The sequence below is a fragment of the Manis pentadactyla genome, chromosome 10, assembly GCF_030020395.1.
Source record: "Manis pentadactyla isolate mManPen7 chromosome 10, mManPen7.hap1, whole genome shotgun sequence".
NCBI lineage: Eukaryota > Metazoa > Chordata > Mammalia > Pholidota > Manidae > Manis > Manis pentadactyla.
The window spans coordinates 4047925-4068288 of record NC_080028.1 but is presented as its reverse complement, the minus strand read 5'-3'; the positions used below and the strand labels follow the sequence as shown (position 1 = coordinate 4068288).

The 20364-nt window shown below is 54.6% G+C and overlaps 1 protein-coding gene across 2 annotated transcripts in view; it reads left to right on the top strand.

Annotated features, from left to right (window-relative positions):
- The window catches only part of FBLN1 (fibulin 1), an 80260-nt gene that overhangs the window by 46728 nt on the left and 13168 nt on the right, over positions 1-20364 (top strand). Inside the window, exons 15-16 of one of the 2 annotated variants that reach the window (XM_036906592.2) lie at positions 9013-9155; positions 11102-11233. In XM_036906592.2, coding sequence (XP_036762487.2) covers positions 9013-9155; positions 11102-11233 — 275 coding nt within the window. Of the gene's footprint in view, positions 1-2013; positions 2465-9012; positions 9156-11101; positions 11234-20364 lie in introns of those variants that run through there. The other variant, XM_036906591.2, reaches the window with a different exon arrangement.

Sequence of the window (20364 nt, the reverse complement as noted above, 5' to 3'; positions counted from 1 at the left end):
CGCGCTGACAAAGACGGTGCCATTCCCGGGCCGACAGGCAGTTCGCCGGATGCAGCAGCTGTGGCTTAGGGGATGTTCCAGGAGGTTTGGGGCCGGGCAGGATAGGGTAGTGGAAGTTGGACCTGACCGGAAAATGACGGCTGTATTCATGTGTGCATGTTTGCTAGGCACACAGTAGGTGCCGAGCCTGTGGGCACTGGGGATAAAGCCAGAGGGACACACCCCGCCCTTGGAGGTGAGCGGTCTAGAAGGAACCAGGCCTAGAAACGTGTACTGTGAGGAAGGGCTTGCGGTGCTCTGGTGAATGGCTTGGGTTGGGGGTCTGGAGACCATCAAGGAGGGAGCATCACGCTCTCGTGTGCAATGGCTGCAGGAGCTATACCCGAACATCACGCACACCCCAAGTCCCCGCCTCCCACACAGACTAGGGTAATGATGCTTCCAGCTGGCTCATCAAAACCCTGTCCTTGGACACGGTACAGGCCACACTGGGGAAGTGGGAAAGCTTAATTCACATGAAGGAGTCTCTGGCGCCACCTGCTGACCAGACCTGAAGCAACTGGCGTGCACGTGTGTGGTGTGTGGGAGTGTGTGTGTGTGAAGTGACGGTGTTCTCACCAGCTCCATCTTCCTGTCGGTACCATAAGGAGAATGATGTGGGACAGGGAAGTGAACTGTGGAAGCAGGAGCCCTGGCGTGCCCAGCACAGTGCCGGGCACCACCCCGTGTGTCTCCCACGTCAGCAGGAGCATTCCTGTTTGGTCGGGCCTGGGTGGCTCCGGGACTGGGTGACTTTGCCCTGCAGCCATGCCCAAGCCCATCTCCTCCTTCCCGCCCCCTGCCTCTGGGCCCCTCCCAGGCACCCCCTTCAGCGTTCCTGACCCTCACATGCATTTAGTACCGCGGAGCCCGTTCCAGGCTGTCCTTTCCAAGAGCTCAGGTCGGTACGTGAAAGGACTCCTGTCGTGCCCAAGAAGGAACCCGGGAGCAGGATATAAGAAGGACCCCACTCAGTAAATGCCAAGTGTAAAATGAGTCCGAGTAAGCCCACACGAGGCACAGAAACGTAAAAGGCTGAAAGGTCGCTGTGTGGAAGGCGAGGACAGTAGGTGCTTCTGCCTGGAGAGTCCCAGCCGCGTCAAGCCGGCAGGACGTGCCGGGGCGGGCTCTGCCGAGTCCTGTGGGGCTCCACCCCTCGGCTTTGCCACCTAAGGCGTCTGTGCCTGCCTTAGGAAGGGGTGTTGGCATTCAGAAGGCAAAAGATAGTCCCTGTCCCCACCTGTCACGGGCAGCTGGAACCTGTCCCGGTCTCCACGCCAAGCCTGGGTGGTCCTGTGGTCCCAGGCGGGGAACTGGGCCTGGAGTGCAGGCCGTGGTGAGGGGATGGGGACCCTGCCTCACTGTCTGAGCACAGATCTGGCTTATTCCCTCACTGTGTGACCTTGGGGAGGTCACTGCCTCCTTCAGCCTCAGTTTCCTCATCGGACAAATGGCGCTCAACGCATCCGCACAGTGCAGCTGTAGTGGCCCTGCCAGAGAATGCACAGTGGTGAATGGCCAGCGCTTGATAAATGGCAGTAGCCATGGTGGTTGGGGTGGAGGTGATCACTTCCAGGGGCATCTCCACAACCCGCCCATGAGCCCTGTGCTGCCTTGAGCACTGGGCGAGGGGCCAGGAGCCCGGACGACACTCAGAGGGCAGGGTGTGCCTGGTGAGTGGCCGGGGTGGGGCTCTGCCAGTGAGGAGGGGCACACCTCCCTCCAGGCGCAGCCCTTGACCCCAGCCACCCAGCACCCCCTGAGGGTGTTGGACAAGGCTAGTGCCTGAGTCAGCGGCCGGAGGTCCACAGCACCTCCCCCAGGTGAGTGAGGGGTGCTCTTCCCGGCTGAACTGGCCAGGGGGGGCGGGAGGCCCTGCACAGCAAGCCCCTGCTTCCCCCGCTCTCTGTCGTGTCTCCGCTTGCTGAGTTCGCCCTAACCCTCTTCTTGTCTCTCTGTCCACCTTTCTTACAGCCGCTGCGAGCGCTTGCCTTGCCATGAGATTCAGGAGTGCCCCAAGCTGCCTCTGAGAATAACCTACTACCACCTCTCTTTCCCCACCAACATCCAAGTACCCGCGGTAATTTTCCGCATGGGCCCCTCCAGTGCCGTCCCCGGGGACAGAATGCAGCTGGCCATCACCGACGGCAATGAGGAGGGCTTTTTCACCACCCGGAAGGTGAGCCACCACAGTGGGGTGGTGGCCCTCACCAAGCCCGTCCCTGAGCCCAGGGACTTGCTCCTGACCGTCAAGATGGACCTCTATCGCCACGGCACCGTCAGCTCCTTTGTGGCCAAGCTTTACGTCTTTGTGTCCGCAGAGCTCTGAGCACTTGCTTTGGGCCGTGGGGGGCTCCCTCCTGTTGCTTTCCTGACCCTCCCTCCGGGATTTTAATAAAGCTGGAGCAGGCGATCCCACACAGCATGCCTCGTGTGCCTGGGTTTTATTTGGCGTGGTGGGGAGTCTGTGCTGCTCGTCACCCCAGGCCATGCCGAGCATCGGCCACTGCCCGGTGCCCGCAGGGGATGAAGGTGCCACCGTGTTTTCCACATGGTGGTGTGTGCTGGGAGTCCCTGTCAGCGGGGGTCACCTCACCTGCCACCAGGGAGCCCAGGGGCAGGAGAACGAGGCTCAGGGTATCATTTCTGATGAATGATCTCTTCTCCATTTTGTGCTGACCCAAAGGACGAGGTGATTGAGAAGGGTCTTCGGAGAGTCTCGAGCTCCATCCCCTTGCATTTTACAAATGTGGAAACCGAGGCCCAGAGAAGGGCAAGGGCTTGGCCAACGTTACACGGCCTATTTGTGGGGGACAGAGCCAGGCCGCGGAGCCCGGTCCTCAGGCCCGGCCTGCTTTCCTTGCTGTGTCTCCTGGAGCTGAGCATTTAGTGGAGACCGAAAGCTCTATCCTGAGATCGAGCCTCCTGTTCTGTCTGTCTGGACGAGAAGCCTGAGCCCCTGGTGGGAAAACGCTGAACATGGGCAGCATCTTGGATGTGGCTCTTGCTCAAGTGAGGTCAGTTGCCTCACTGAGCATCCCAGCCCTGTGTTGGGAGGAGGCCAAGGACAGCACGATTCATGTGCTGCTCGTGGAAACCACTAAGTGTGCGTCGGGTCCTTCCTCTGCATTACCTCCAGTCCTGCAAGGCAGGTGTATCATCCCCATAGTGACTCAGAGAGGGCAAGCAGTTAGCCCAAGATCCCACAGCTGCTGATTCCATCGCTCCTACTGTTCTATTCTGGCACAATACCTTCAGCATGGGCCTCGACCCACCTCCCTCTCTTCATTTCCTTCGTGATTCCAGCCAAGCCATCATCACAAGCCCCAGCGTGCCTCTCAAAGCCCTGCATAATTTGGTCCATGTGTGCACCTTCAGCCTGACCTCAAATTGTTCTCCCCTTGCTCTCTTTCCTTGAGCCGTGCTGCCGAGCTCTTTGCTGCCTCAGGCCCTTTGCACGTGCTTTGCACCCTTGGCCTGAATGTTGGTAAAACCTCAGCTTAAAGTGTTCTTTCTCAGTGAGGCCTTCCTGGGTACCCTTGAGTTGTTTCCTCTAAGTCCTTCATGATGGTATCACAGTGCAATTCCCGTTTATCTGTGTTTTGTATTCATCTTCTCCACAACGCAGAAGGCTCTGTGACAGCAGCGCCCAGGTCTGTCTCAGTGCTGTGTCCCTAGCTCCTGGCAAGGTGTCTAGCACACGGTGGGCACTCTGCCCATACCTGTTGAAGGAATGGATAGCTTTCTGCCACATCAGCTTATGCTACTATCTGGCATTTCTGTGATTGCCAGCGCTGTTTCCAAGCAGAAACCTGAAGGAGGGAAGGCAGAACACCACAGAGGAATCAAGTAAAGGACCCGGCACGATCCTAAGGTTCTTCCTCCAATCACGTGTGAGGGCGGGGTCCCCAGCCTTGCCATCCTGTGAGGAAGACAAGCATGCGGATAACTCTGCCTTGCAACCTGACGACAGAGGCAGCGGGTGACGGGCCGCGGAAGCATGCGCGCTTCCCGCCAGTCATCTCCAGGCCTCCCATGCGGCCGTCCTTGGGTCCGGACGGGCTTCCCGCCTCCCCTCTTCCAGTGCGTTCTCCAAGCTGTAGCCGGAGGACCTGTCTGAAGGGCCAGTCTGGTGACGTCCCTCCTCTTTAGAACCTTCTGTGTTTCTCTTACTAACAAAAGGCCCAACTCCCCTGGAATGGCACTCAAGGCCCTGCCAGCCCCACCACCCTCCCACTCCAGCTCACCCCATTACCCGTGTTCTGGTCATGCAGGGCCGTGCCTTCCCCTGGCTTTATCATGGGCCACGCCATCCTGCAAATCACCCTTCTCCCTGAAGGCTCAGCTCGGAAGTCAGCTCCCGAGCGAAGCCCCTCCCGCGTGGCGCTCCCCCAGCCCCGGGCATACCCCATCGGAGCGCTCACCCTGTCATCTTGTGGCTGTTATTTCCCTCACCCGCACCGCACCAGGGCCTTTTTGAGGGCAGGGGGTGTGTCTCCAGTCTCTGTGACTTCACAGTATTTGGCCAGTGGAGGAGACAGTAAACATGAATGAATATATGGACGTACAGATGGATGGGTGGGTGATGGATGGATGGACGGATGGATGGATGGCGTTTTCAAGGCTTAATTCAACTTTTACGTCCTGAGTGAAGGCAGCAGGGCACAGCAGGGACTCACTCAGTCATTGTTCTCAGTTACTCTCTCATCGTGGTTCAGACAATCCAGGGTGGGAGCAGCCCTCTGCCTTTATGTCCATGGGAGTGATAAGGGGGAGAAACCCTCAGGGGTGTTAGAGGCCATCCAGTGACCTTACATACCCGACCAAGGTCCCTGTACAACATTCCTGCCAACGGAGCATCCAGCTGTCCTCACCTTCCCTTGCTTGCGGAACTCCCTGCCTGGTAAGGGGGTCTGCTGGGCATCTCAGATGGCTCTCTGTGTGTGCCCGAGTGCGTGTGTGTCGGGGGGTGATACCTGAATTACTTGGGTGCTGTTCCTTGTGGCTCCATATCCGTAGTCTAATATGCTGCTGAGTTCACACAGGGCAGAAAAAAACAAGCAACAGTTTGAATGTCCTCCTTGCCATTTACTAGTTGTGACCTTCAATAAATCATTTGCCCTTCAGAGCTTCAAGCCCACCTTGGGTTATTTTGAAGATTGCATGCAATTAATTACACAGGAGACCATATCTAGCATACAGTCGGTAGTCACTAAGTGTTGGTTTCTTCGTTCATTGGAAGGTACTTGGATATTCATTTGGATCTTGATTTAAATGGGAAATGAAGGTTCAGAGGGTCTGGACGCGTCCAAGCAGGGCCAGATATGTAGAGGGCCTGACCTGTAGAACTTTTGAGTGTGTCACTGTACTAGCCAAGCTCCCAAAGGGAAATGACAATCATGAGTATCATTATTGTAACGATAGTAACTATGACAGCTAATGCATTTACTACTTCCTGTGGGCCAGGCTCTGTCCAAGCAACTCAATCCTCACAGCAGTCTTGTTGGGGATGGACTATTATGGTCCCCATTTTACAGTGGAAACATGGAGGCCCAGAGGGGATGATTGACCTGCCCAATGTTGCACAGCTAGAATCAGGCAGGGCTGGGACTCGAACCCAGGCATCTGGCTCTGCACTCTTCTCTGATGCTCTGCCCCTGCTGCTTAAAATGCCATGATGAGGGCGGGGTTCCTGGGATCAGTCAGCCCTGGTCAGATTATCACTCTAGCCTCATCTCAGAAATCCCTGTATTTAAGCCCATTCTGTAATTGTCAAGTACAGGCGGGGTATTTTATGAGCTAAACAGGAGGCAGGGTGGTGGAGAGGGAAGAGCCGGGCAGGTCAAATGAGATGCCGGGTGCCGTGTCCGCAGACCCCGGGAAGAGGCCGTAGCATAGTGTTTGAAGCTCTCTGGCTCCCAACCAAAAAATACACCGAACAACTAGATAAAAAATTTAGAAATTCATAGAAAACATTTACAAGTAAACAAGGTGACAAAACCCCTATGAGTCCCCCCAGTACAGTTCGTGCCCACCCGCATGATACTGGCATCTGTTCAGGAAAGCAGTGAGGACCCCAAAATAGTCAACAGGTTTTCCCTAGGAAGTGCGGTAGATCTGTTTTGGAACAGCGGCTGAGACTGGGGACCGTTTTGCTCATTCCAGTGGACCGGTGTGGGCAAGGCACTCACGGAAGGACAGGAGGGATGGCGCCGTTTAGCCCCTAAGAACTCTTGAAGCTGAGCCATCAGGGTTTCCCATAAGGTCAGCATCTCACACTCCAGTGAAACTGTTGGATACAAAGTACATTTGACCCTTGGACAGAATGGGTTTGAATTGTGTGGGTCTGTTTATATGTGGAGTATTTTTCAAAAAATATATTGGAAAATGTTTTGGAGATTTGTGACAATTTGAAAAGATTTTTCTTTAGTTTACTATATTGTAAGAATACAGTATATAGTATATAACATGTAAAATATATAGAATGTGTTAATGATTTCATCAGGAAGGCTTCCAGTCCACAGGCTATTTGTAGTGACTTTTTGGGTGGTCAAAGTTATACAGGGATTTTTGACCCTGTGGAGAGTGAGCAACTCTAATCCTTGCATTGTTCAAGGGTCAACAGTAGAAAGTGGAGCAGGAAAGAGGCAATATAGGTTGTGATATATGAAGAGGCAATATAGAGGCACCTATAGATGAAGAAGATACAGGGGAATGTAGAGGAATATCAGAAAGCAAGCCGCCCATGGTGACAGGAGAGGGAGTTCCATGAACTCAGAAAACCCGCCGTGAAACACGGCTCTGTCTCAAATTTCAGGAAAACTCATTTCATATAAAAATGATGAGCCAAAAAGTATCAAGGTTGAATCCATACAAGTTATTGTGGGCTGACAAGGACCAGAATGACCTCCCTCTGGGTAATGAAAGTACAACAGGAAGATCCACTCACAGATGAGATAGAAAAGGCAACTTGCATCAACACATAGTAAAAGCGTGAGGAAAACCATCAAAAGTGGAAGGAAAATGTAAGTCGGAATTAGGAAAAACTGAGAAGTGAGGTGACAAAACTAGAAGTAATTTAAAATTAAAGCAAAAAGCAATTTCAGAAATAAATACTTAATGAAAAAGAGAAACCAAAAAGAAGAAACATTTTTTAAGTTAAAAAAAAAAAGATAAAAAAGCAAAGTGACAGGTGCTGAGGGGAGGCCAAGAAGATGAGCATAGATAATAGAAATCTCTGAAGAACTCACTCAAAACAGGGCGACAAAATAAACACTAAAAATGGTAACTCAAGAAACTTCCCAGAAATTAAAAAAAAAGATGTGAAATTCCATATTGAAAGAACACACAACATAGCTGAACATATCTACTCAGAGAAATCAGCACCAAGATATTATTGGACTTTAAAGAAAAGAGAAAACAAACCACCTATGAACATTTAGGCAAAAAAGGCAAGTGACTTATAAGGGGAAAAGTTTATTATCTTCAGACTTTTTCACAGCAACACTTACGCCAGAGGAAGATGAATGCTTAGGATATTTAAGAAAAGGTGAGCCAAGGATTTATACCCAACAAAACAGACCTGTGTTTACAAAGGGCGCAAACTATTATTAACATACAAGCATTAAGCACGGTTACTCATAGGACTACAACTAAGCGAGAAAAAAGAATAGTATGAAGCACTATATGCTCAGACAATGCAGCTACGGTGCATCTATTTAAAAATTGTAGGTAAAACAGAAAACACACCCCAAAAGTATTATTTTAAGTAATTATGTTATTATTGTAATTTTAGTTTTGCTATTCTGAGACTACTATGTCAGAATATCAAATAAACTAAATAAATAACAATGGGATAGGCTATCATCTCCTGTGTTCTTAAGAACCGGGATTCTCATATGGAAGAAAGTAATATATCTTTTGTAATAGAGAAGAGATTTGCAATATAGAAGAGAAGAATCCTTTGTAATAGAGAACTGTGTGGTTCTTGATTTGAATTAGAGTTATCAGTATGAACTCCCCATGTATTTTCTTTTTAAAAATGTCCACTGAAGAGGCTTAGAAACAAGGACCAACGCAGTAGCCCTGAGCATGCCTGGTATCCAGATTGAAATGTCATTGGCCACTAAAAAACAACACAAAACAAAAAGCCCAAGACTTCTTGGAGAAATGGCTGGGCCAGTCAGAGTACCAGACAAGGCTGGGCCACCGTGTCAGGCCGGAGAGCAGGCCCATCACAGATTCCTGGGGCCGGGTCAAAGGGACTCAGGAGCCAGCCTGATTTTCCCTCTGGCTGAAGATGGGAAAACTTGAACTCCAACAAAAGATAATAATTGTAATGAGTTTAAATCCATCAAATAGTTGACATCTGTGAGTTCATACTGATATTTTTAAAAATCACGTGATGATGATGGTTCTAAAACTAAGTCTAGCGCGATGCTTGGAACATAGACCCGTTACAGACTTCAACTTCTCCTCCCTTCCTGTCCATGCCATGACCTGTAGACCTCACTCCTGCGTGCTGGCCACCAGGCAGGGTACTCTGTGTGTTCCCTCCCTTACTCCCCTGGGCCTCCCCTAGCTCAGGGCTCTGGGTAGGCACGACCATTTGCTTTGGTTTCCCTGGTGCCTGGCACCCAGCAGACACTCCAAACACACCCGCAGAGCGAGTGAATGAATGAACGCATTTTACAATTGTTGTAACTGAAGCTCAGTGTGTACAGTTGGCGAATAGCAAAGCTTTGCTTACCCACAGCCAGAGCAGATGGGAACTGGAGTGTGTCTCTGGCGTTTGGGTCCTGGTCCAGTTTGCAGGAAGGCCCGGAGCCAGGCCGCAGAGGCCGCTTTGGTCCTCGGATGGAGCTGCCTCTGGGATGGGGCTCCCCACCCGGCCACCTGCCGCTCCTCCCAAAGCCTGTGTGGGCACTGCGGTTCCGACTTACCCACCCGCCTCTGTGCTGTGGTTCCCCACAGGCTCCGCCAGGAGAAGACAGACACAGTCCGCTGCATCAAGTCCTGCCGCCCGAGCGACGTCTCCTGCGTGTTGGACCCAGTGCACACCATCTCCCACACTGTCGTCTCGCTGCCCACCTTCCGCGAGTTCACCCGCCCGGAAGGTGAGTGCCGACTCCCATGGCCTGGAATTGGCATGGGGGCTCCCGGAGGAGGCTATTGTCTAGAGAAGCATCCCTGTGAGGCAGCCCCCTCCCTGGCCTCCCGGGCTTGAGCTGAGATCTCGGCCCAAAGGAGCCGCTCCTTGGAAGGAGGGGGTCTGCCTCCATCTCCTCCATGTCCCCAGCAGGCCCAGCACTGTGCCAGCCTGTTCCTGGTTCTCAGTTCAGGGGTCTCTTGGCAGTCCTACAGCAAACAGCTCTTATGCGCGGGCTCTGTGCCAGGCACTGGGGAGTCAGGGAGGGCCTCCAGGAGGAAGTGATTTCCACACTGGGGCCTAAGAGGTCAATAGGAGGTAATCTAGTAGAAGTAGGGAGCAGGGAGAGTGGAGGGTACCGAGCAGAGCAGAACTCATCTAGAAAGTTCTAGAGGTGAGCGGAGGCTCTGGGCATTTGAGGAACTAAACCAAGTTTTTCTGGCTGGAGTGGTAGAGCTGGGCTTGAGAGGCTGAGCCTGAACTTGGAGTCAGGGCTCCAACTCCAAAGCCCCAAAGGGCTGCACCTGATGCTATTCGGGTACAGAAATGTCACCCTGGAGACTGAGGGGCAGATGGGCTGCAGGGAGCCCAGGAGTAGATGGCCAGGGTTCCCATGCCCGCCCCCTCCCTGCAGGCGGCTCTGGGCCTGCTGTGTGGACCTGCCATCACAGTGCCCGTTTCTCAGGGCAGCACTCTCCAGCCCTCGGCAGAAGGATGCTCTGTCCGCCTTGCCTGCAAGGAGTGCTGCCAGGTGTCAGGGCTGGTGGTGGGCAGCCTCCCACTTCCTCTGCAGAGTCTTCGCCCCTCCTGGGAGGAGCTCACCACGGTTGATTCAGCAAACACTGCCTGGGCTGCCTGTGTTTCCGACTCAGGCCAGGCTCTGGGACACAGCAACAAGAAGGGCCCTCTGAATCCTTCAGGGGAGAGGACTAGGCCAGCTTGACCACCCCTGTGGGACAGCCGTGACAGCACCCTGCAGGGTGCCGCAGGAGCACAGCCAGAGCAGAAACCTGGTGGGGGCAGGGCAAGGCCGGAGAGGCTCCCCGAAGGCTTGGGTGCCCGTGGGAGCAGTGGCCTCCGGGCCCCCTACTCGCCGACTCCTTCCTCTAGGAAGGGAAGCCCAGAATCTTTGCAGGTGGCACGGACTTGGATCGGAAAAAATCACTGAGTGGTGTTTGCCTTGTGCGGAATGACAGGTTCTACCAAACCACATACAATTCTTCCCAAATCCCTGCTGGCCAGCTCTGTGGCTTCTCAGCCCAGGATGATCTGGGAGTTGGTTCTACAGGGAAGTGAATGTGGCTAAAGACACTTGTTAGTATCTTGGGCTCAGGAAATCCAGACTTTGACCTTTAGCACTGAAAGGACACTTAGTGGGCACCAGGCGTCTGCCTTCTTCACTTTAAGGGTGAAGAAACTGATGCCCGGAGAGAGGACACCCCCAAGATCGCCCAGAGCCTGGGCAGAATCAGGGCCTTGTGCCCCCAGCCCAGGGCAATTCGCCCTGCATCACGTCGGGTGGTCTGGGAGAGGCACCCAGCCACCAAACTGCCCAGCCCACCCGAAGAAGTGGCTTTGACCCGAGTCACCCTAGGGCAGGACACCAGCCCGCTGCCTTGTCCCTCTGACCTCTCCCCCTTTGCCCCCTCATCCATCCCCCTTCCCTGTCTCCCCGGCCTCATGAAGCTTCATGGCTGATCACTAATTACTTCTTAGTTCTGGCACTGCCCCTGATAAGCTCCAGCGACCTCAGGGGAGATCTAAAAATCTCTGCAGGCCTCAGTTTCCCCATTGACGAAAAGGGTTTAGGCTGTGGTGTATGGCCCCTCAAGACCCCTCCTCCATCTTCTCCACTTCTGGGGCTGGTGGGGTCTGGCCCTGCACCCCTTCCCACACTGTGCCCCTCTCTCACAGAGATCATCTTTCTCCGGGCCATCATGCCGGTGTATCCTGCCAACCATGCTGACATCATCTTCGACATAACAGAAGGGAACCTGCGGGACTCCTTCGACATCATCAAGCGCTACATGGACGGCATGACTGTGGGTAGGCATCCGGGCCCCCTCGGCCCCTGCTGGCTGCTCAGCCGGGACCTGTTGTGCCGTTCGGGAGGGAAGGCCTCCCTGGACCGCCCTGGCTCTGGTCTGAGTCCCCCTCCTGTAGCCGGTCCCACTTGTCCTTCAGGGCCCAGCCGGGACCCCCACGCCCCCAGCCAGTCCCAGCTCGAGGAGCACCCAGGGTGGAGCCTGCCTGGGATCTGCCCCCGGCTGCCTGGCTGGCTCCAGGGTGACCCCGTGGGCCTTGGTCTCCCCACCTGTAAGTGGGTGGATTAACCAGATCTCTGTGTCTCAGGACCGTGGAGGTAAGACGAGATCACACAGGTGGTCTCAGGGCCGGTCCGTCCCAGGGCTCACGCAGACCCCTGTCAAAGGGGGCCGGTGCGATTTCTTATCCCTGTGGCCCAACAGAAGGAATGGCAGGCGGGCAGTTGGAGCCTGGCCTGGTCTTGGCTGGAACTGGCTTGCCTGGCTGTGTGTCCACTTGTCCCTCCCGCATGGCTGTCCCTTAGAGTGCGGGGTTGGCGTCCACCCCTGACGTGGAGCCTCCCCCTGGGGCTTCAGTGCCGTGGAGCAATAGGAGGGCTGGGGGTGATTTGGGGGTGAAAGGGCACCCACAGGCCCAGGTGGAGAGGTGAGTGAGTCTGGGAACAGTACCTCTCCTGAACTGCCATGTTTCAGAGTTTAAGTTCATGGGCAAATGAAAACGTTCCCATTTGCGTTTTGGACTTAGATTTAGACACTGAAAATTTTCAAAGCAGATGAGCAACCGAGGGCCAGGCCGTATCCTCACCTGTGCCTTAGTTTCCCCATTGTGAACGGGGAGAAGTGGGCTTCGGGGTCTCTTGTGCCCTGAATTCGTGAGGTGGTGAACAGGGGCGTCCCCTCGGAGCGGCGGGCCCCGGAGCGGAGCGTTCTGGGACACGGCCTCTAGGTGGCGCTGTTGGATCTTGGAATCCCGGGCCGCCTGCCCCCAAACCCGACGGTTGTTAAACTGGCATCTGGAGACTGGGAATCATTATTTCCCCTGTTGCCAAGAGCCATTTATAGCGACTTTACAAGCTCTTAAATGGGTTTGCATGTTGTAAACATGACTGACTCATTTAGGGGCTCCCCACCCCCAGCCTCCTCCTCCGCTAGTTGGCAGCAGGAATAATTAGTTAATTACAATTAATGGTCCATTAGTCCTGCTGGGATTCCAAGGGGAGGGCGTGCGGTTTGATTGTCAGTAGTCAGGAAACTTGCTGCTTACCCTTGAGTCACTGCTCGCTCTGAGCCTCAGCTTCCCTCGTCATCGGATGAAGAGACCCCTAAGGGACCTCGGGGCCTGAGGAGGAGGCGGGACAGGCGGAGGTGGGGTCAAGGGTTTGTCTGGCTTGGGTCGGGAGAATGGTGAGCAACCTGCAGCACTTGTGCACAGAAACCCACCTCCTGCCGCCCGTGATGCGGGGCCTGCCAGGGCGTCCGCACCATGGCTGCCCTGGGGTAATTCTCAGCTTTTGGAACCAGAGGAGCTGGAATCAGAACTTTCTGATTTACTTGTTCATTCTTTCCATTTCTGCGCCTTCCTGAGCCCCCACCTGCGCCAGGCTCTGGGCTGGGCATTGTGGATGCACAGATGAATAAGTACCATGCGGCCCCTGCCCGAGGGCTTTGCATTCCAGCAGGGGAGAAAGCCCCATAAACGGGATCATCAAAACGTGATGCTGAGACAGGCATGCCCAGAGAGACTGTAACAAGCCCCATGGCCAGGGCTGTCTTGGGGGTGGGCTCCATGCCGCGTTTGCTCCTGTAGTCGGTCCCAGCTAAATCCTTCCTGGGGTGACCGACGCCAGAGGGTCGGGCAGCGTCTGGGCTCAGATCCAGTGCCCACCAGCACATTTTCTAGTGGCATCTGTACTCCAAACAGAACCAACCTGGGAGTCTCTGCTTCTAAGCTTCCCATCCACTGGGGCAGAAAATTCTGGTGTGCCAGAGCCTGCAGGCTCCTGGAGACCATCTCCTGCACCCCTTCCTTTTGTAGAGGGGCAGCTGAGGGCCAGAGAGGTGAGAGGGCTCACCATTCTCTCCAGGTGCCTCTCAGATAGAGGGGGGATTGGAACAGAGCCCCTGGGGCTGAGGGGCGACCACGGGGCCAGCCCGCGTGGACTTCCTGGGAGTGGACTGTGGGAAAGTACCGGCTGAGCAGCTTCTCTCACCGCCTAGTTGCACCCCCTGAGCTGTGTGTGGGAGGCCCTGGCCGGTCCTTGGGAGTTCATCTGCATGTAGACCTGCCTCCCCGGTGGGCTCGTCCACTTGTGGTGTGGTTGTAGAATGTCCACCTGGCTGGGGTCCTGGAGTTTGCCTGGTGCCGGTACGGAGGACTAAGACCAGAGGGCACAAGTCTCCCTGAGGTGGGGCCCAGGCCGTGTTTCAGGTGGGGCTCTTGTCTGTACACCCACCAGCTGCTGTGTTATTTCTCTGCTTGGGGTCTCTTCCTTGGGCCTCCTTATCCCCCTTCCTTCCCTCTCTGCTTCTGCCCCAAGTAACTTCTGTGCAGCCCAGGAGCTCCTGGGCCTCTGGGGGCAGCCCTGGCACACGCGGCCCCAGACCTGGGCCTGGTGCTGCCGCTCTGGGCCTGTCTGCCTGCAGCGGGGCATCCTGCCGCTGGCCGGGAGCCCAGGAGCCATCGCCGAGCACACCAGCCCGCAGCCTCACAAATACCTCACACACACACCTCCATCCTCGCAAATCATGGATGTGCTTGTCTCCCTTGGCCAAAGACCACCTGTGACCCAGCGCCTCCGACACTGCAGGTCCCGTGTTTGCAGACTGATGTGCACCCATGCTCTTCTCATTTCAAGCAACCTTAGCCAGAAGCTCTCTCTGTCAGTGGAAAGAGAGAAAGCATTTTTCTGGGGCCACTCAAACTTCCCATCTGTTGCACCCCAGCAAGGGCTGGGGGGGGGCTTCCAGGCCCATTGGGAACCACCAAGCAGCCCCCAGCTTCCTGCAGTATCCAGGAAGGGACATGTACCTACTCCAGGTGTTGGTGGAACCGCCGCCTGCTCTAGCCCATGCCCTTTGTGAACACTGAATACAGGGGTCAGGAGGGCTTCCTGGAAGAGGTGAGGTCACGCTGAGCCTCGATGCATGTGAAGGAGTGACTAACAGTGAATACCTGGAGCACGTGTTCGTCATGACCACAACCCTGTAACAGATGAGTTACCCCTAACAGATGAGGGAACGAGGACCAGAGAGGGCAGGGACCTGTCCTGGGCCACAGGGCTGGGGGTGCAGCGGGCCTGGAGCTCCGTCCTCCCCAACCGCCAGAACTGGGACCCATGGATGATGGGCTGGCTTAGCCAAAGTTGCTTAGAGTCTGAGTCCCAGGAAAAGAACTAGCACACAATCCACCCAACCCCTGGGCCGGGGAGCTCGGGCCTTCCCCAGACAGCAGAAGAAGAAAGTGCCCCACATCGGCTGAGAACCTAGAAAGGTCAGGCCTTCCCCTAACGTAGCCTTTAAAAACCAGTTCTGCGCAGGGATAAAGGCGGCTCTGAAGCTGGGCTGAGCCTGCTGTCTTTCTAAAGCCCTGCACAGCCGGCCTGTTGCATTCCTCTTTAACCAGCTGTCAAGGAAAAATGAAGAATGCGTTTTCAACCTGTGCAAAAATGCTCTATTAATGCCTGAGGTATTCTCAGGCCACTACAAAGCCTTCCCTATCCAGCCCCAGATTCATTCCTTGCTCTGCAGGGTCCAGGCTGTAATCAGGGACTGCTCTGAGAAGGGGTCTTTCAGGTAATGGCTCCTGAGAGATGACGAACGGGGGAGCCCTGGCCGAGGGGGGCGCAGGCCACATACATATCATCAGCCACCAGCAACTGGGGCCCCTCCTGGACTCGGCAGACCTCCGAGCTTCGGCCCTCTCTGCCATCCTCCACGCTCACCCCTTATTTTTAACTATTTTTCTAAGGACAGAAAAAAAAAATTCATCTATGATGAGGGTCAGCTTTGCCAATGTTTCTGTTAAACCGTCTCCATATCCAAGAGGAATTGGACAGCATTCAGCTTAAGTTGCTTTTTAGACCCGCCAGTTGATTTGGTATATGGCTCGCCTGAGCTTTGGTCCATATGGTAGCCGACCGGATCGATTTAGCAGCTTTTGCAAGATCCCCCAGACGCTTCATGAGGTTAAGGACACGCAGAGTGTGGTCACATCAGCCATGCGCAGCGTGAGCGCTGGGGGGGCTGGGACTTTGCTTCCCCACCAGGCATTTGACATAGAGCGTGCAATCGGATATTTACCGAAGGCCAAGTGGAAAAGACACGCAGGCCCCACCGAGCTCCCGCAGGCTCAGCAGGCAAGCAGCCTTCTGAAGAGCCATCAGAACACAAGGGAATCTTGACACCATGCACAGCCCCCTTATGCTATTACCTCTCCACTTCCTGTTGTCGAGAGGAATCAGCTGCTCTGGTCACTGGCGTATGAGTGGAGATTCATAAAATTCAACCATACTGGTGGATGTCCCTTATAAATAAAAAAAATAAAAATAGCAACATCCCTGGAACGACTGGTTAGCTCTACCAGCCCAGAAGTAAACAAATAAAAGATGGATTTGCTAATTGCTCCTCCCTCTGCATTTCTTTGGTCTTTGCATAATGAACAGGAAGGCTCTACTTTCATTAAAACAAGGACAAACACAAAAGAACCAATCAGGGTTGGAGTTGCCCAAGGTGTTAGCATTGGCCCTCGTGAGATTTTCACTTAAACTGTAATGTGACAGTCCCTGTGTCACAGCTTCAGAGGTCAGGCAATGAACAAGTCTGACTCTCGCCCAGATTCCATTCAGATATGAACGGCAGCTTCAGATGCGGGCCGCTCCGTAAGCTGGCGGGTGCCCCCAAGCACTTCGCCGTCCCTTCCCTTCTGGTTAAGCGGGAGCTGACGTTGCCCAGCCTGGCTTTGCTCCCTTGAGGCTGCGCTGGGAGAGGGCGGCAAGCCCTGGGCTGTGGGGAGTCGGCAGGGGGCCCAGAGGGCGCCAGGGCTAACCCATTAAGTGGGTGGTGTTTCCTGAGCACCTACTATGTGCTGGGTGAAGAGGATGTAGTCTCTGCCTCCAGGGAGGCTGACCGTCCCCAGAGAGTGACAGGATCACTCAGAGGGGTGTTGTCCCAAGGTGCTGGCATTTGTTGTTCCATGTTTGTCCTTGTTTTAATAAAAGTAGAGCCTTCCTTTTCATTATGCAAGACTAACTAAAAAAAACCACGGAAAGAGCAATTAGCAAATCTGTCTTTTATTTCTGTTTACTTTTGGGTTGGCAGTGCTAGCTAGCTAGTAGTTTTAAAGATGTTCTAATTTTAATTATTTTTACTTATAAGGGACATCCACCAGGATGGTTGAATTTTATGAATCTCAACTCACACACTAGGGACCAGAGACTCCACTTAGCAAAGTGTGGGTTGCCCCTCTCTGGGCAAATCAGGGCAGGCTGCAGGGAGGAGGTGGCCCCTGGGCTGGCTTAGCACTGGCCTGGGTGAAGAGTCAGAGGGGGATACTCCATGCTCCAAGACCATGTTCCCTCCCTCAGCATAGTAGTGTCTGAACCTCACGTCCTGACCATATAGACTTGAAGTGGTTCTTCACTCATAGCAGTGATGGCCTTGAAGCTCCAAGACAATCGCTCCTATGCAAACCGCGGAGTGACTTAGCCTGAGTCTCACTCAGTTCTTTGCCTTAAATGCTGGTGCAGGTCGGCAAGTCTCACTGGTGACATCCACAAGTTCTGGGGTTTGGAATATTGTCACACTCTTCATTGGCCCCGGGACCTCCCACCCCACGTGTCAAGTGCAGGTTGGGCTTTTATCTTTCTGGCTGTGTGCACACACACAGGCACACACACATGGGCATGCACGCACACACAGACACACAGACACACTCATGCACAAACACACACACTCATGCACCCACACATCAGCTCTCTTCTACACCTTTCTCCTGGTTCACCCTGAGTCCCATGTACCTGGGGCTCCTGCTGAGACTGTCACTCCATCGCCTATCCACCCCTGCCATCCACGAAAGACTGAGGCCGCCCATGGTCAGGCCCTGGGTCAGCTCTGGGGAGGCTGAGACTATTGAGAGACACATACCCCACACCCCTGGGTGCTCTCAGCCTGCAGAGAGAGACAGACGCCAAACCACACACCCTTCTAATACTGTGTGGAAAGCACTGGACATGCAGAAGAGAGGCAGCCCAGCTGGCCTCACGGAGCAGGCCAAGGAGGCTTCTTGGAGGAGGTACACAGGGTTGAGTCTTGATGGTTGAGTAGGAGTGAGCCAGGCAAAGGGGCATTCCCGGCCCAAGGGTGGCATGAAGAGAGGCAGGGAGGTGGAAAGGCATCCCATGCAGTGTGGCACTGCTGGAGAATCCAGGGTATACCAATGTGGGGGCGAGGGGAGAAGCTGGCAGGGGCCAAAGGGCCAGGGCTCCCTTCTGCGGCCCACCAGGCCTCTGGGGTCTGTGATGCCTCTTGGGGGGCTTGCACTGCCTGTGTTACTGGCTCTCACTGCAGCCTCCTGCAGCACGGGGCGCGGCTGTCCCCACTTAGCAGATGAGAGGACCGAGGCCAGAGGAACTTAGCTGCGCCCCAGGGTCTCTCAGCTGGGGAGCATCTGAGGACCAGAGTTAGACCCAGGGCCACCCGTCTCCAGTGCCTCCCATCCCCATGTCCTGCGGGCAGCCCTGTTTTTCTCTGGTGTCTACACTGGCTGGTGTCTGCCAGCGGGGCTCTGTGCCCCAGTCACACAGGATACGGAGTGAAGCACCTCCTTTTAGGCAGTTGAAATGATCCTGGATGGGGCCTGGGGCCTTGGGCCACCCCTTTTGAGTAAAGAACCCCTTCAAGTCTATATGGTCAAGAGGTGGGGTTCAAACACCACCATCCCGAGGGTGGGAGCAGGGTCCTGGAGCATGGAACATCCCCCTCTGGTTCTTCACCCGGCCAGTGCCCACTCGCTCTTGCTTACACAGGTGGCTGCACCAGGGGCTGCTGCCCGGGACCCCCAGGTCTGCCTCCTGCCCGTCTGCCGGCAGGGCTGCCGGGTGGTCCAGGGCTGCAGGGCAGGGCTGCTCAGTCTGGGCCGGGCTGCACCCCCTTCAGGCAGACGCTGCAATTTAGGGAGATTATTGTAGGCTGGGCAGGATCCTCTCTGGCTGGAAATATGCTTTAATTATAACCTGCAGATCTGAAAAGAAATTCAGACCCCACTCCAGTTTGGGAACTTGTTTTTGGGAAAGCCCTCCAGTCTGACTCAGTGTGGATGTGTAGGGAGTGTGTGGCTGCGTGCACATGGGGGTGAGTGTGTACATGTGTGCGTGTGTATGCAGATGGGGACTCACACAAGTGTGTTTGCACCAGGCTTTGATTTCTGAGATGTTTCACACTCGCTGGCTGGGAGAAAGGAGAGCCCTGTAGTATCAAGGCCTGGCCTCATGTCCCAGCCTGAGGCCACCCTGGGCCCAAGGGCAGAGTCTGGAAAGTCTGCTCACGGTTTTGCATGGGAGTGGTGGCGTTGCCTGGCGGCCCCATGTGAGGTCACTCATCCCTGTGCACAGAGCCCTGCCTGAGCTCCACACACTTAGATCCTTGAGCAGCCTCCTGGGTCAGCTACCCTGGGCTGGCATCACTGCTTAAATAAGAAAAAACTGAAGTGCCAGCCCAGGGTCCCCAAGCTAGGGCGTCAGGGCTGCAGTCGGCAAGCAGGTCGGCAAGTTGCCACGTCTGTTCTCCATTCCTCGAGCTCTTCAGCCCCCCTGGTGGCTCTGAGGGCCCCTGCGTCCCCCTGCTTCTGGCCTGGGCCCGGCTGGCTGGGCAGCATGGAGGCCAGTCCTGCCCTCAGTAAAGTCTTGAGTGAGTAGAGGATCCCTCAAGTGTCCGGCTCACTGTAGAGGTGGCTGCCTGTATGAGGAGGAGGGCTACGCCCTAATTACAGACGCCCATTAATGTAATTAGGTGAAAGGATTCTGTGATGGCTCCGAGCACCGCCTGGCATGCAATAGGTGCAGAAGGTCGGTAGGAACAGGAACCTGACAGCCTTCCATGAAAACGGGCTTGACAGTCCCCACTTCCCACATCGTCTGTGCCGAAGCGTGGTGTGGGAGCCTCTAAATTTGACTGTTGTTGCTGACAGCCTCATGCAATACCCTCACTCCCCCTCTTAAAGGGAACTAAAAAATGTTTACACTTTGCAATAGCATTCTTAATTTCATCTGTGAGTGTATAAGGATACTACTATTTCAGGTTTACTGTTTGAAAAATATCGGTGGCTGGGGTGGCCTCTCTGAGCCTGTTTCCTTCTCAGCAATATTGCTGTAACAATACTTGCCTTGCCGTGGTATGAGGATAAGAGGAAGTGTGCGTATTTTAACATAGCTGGGTAGGTAGTTAGGGAGAAAATGCCTTTGTGAGGAAAGCATTTGGAGGTGAGAGCTGGGGAGAACTCGGAGGCCCCTGAGGGGACAACAGGCCGGAGTGAGGCACACGGGACTGTGCCAGGTCTGTTTACCCCATAGTGGCTCCAGCTATCTGGGAGCTAGTTCATAGGCACGTCTTGTGGCCTGAGCTGGTGAGCTCCTGCAGGTGAACATGATGGTTTTCAGTGGTAGGCTCGTACCTGTTAATGTCTCAGAGACAGAAGTGGTGTGTGGCAGGACTGCCATGTATAGCTGAATATGTTGTGCACTGCAAAACCCTTGAGGTGGGCACCATCCTCAGCCTCTTCGATGAGCAGTACACAACCTACTCAACTGTGCACAGCAGTCCTAGTACAAGAGCTTGTGGGAGAAGATACCAACCTAGCTGTACCTCTGCCCCTGGCCAGGCGAGGCCTCATTCAAAGGAAAGCTTGCTCGAGAGCCAGCAACCTGGCTTCAAGTCACCATCAGCCATCTCAGATAGCAGGACCCAGAGCACCTCTTAACAATCATTACCTCTTAAGGGGTTAACCGTGTTCAGCTGACCCCATCCTCCAGCCTGGTTCGGAAAGCTTGGCCGGGGATCAGTACACATTACCAATGAGATTCAGAAATTCCACCTAAAAACAACAGTGCGGCTGTCCCTGCCTAGTGATGAGTGATTGGC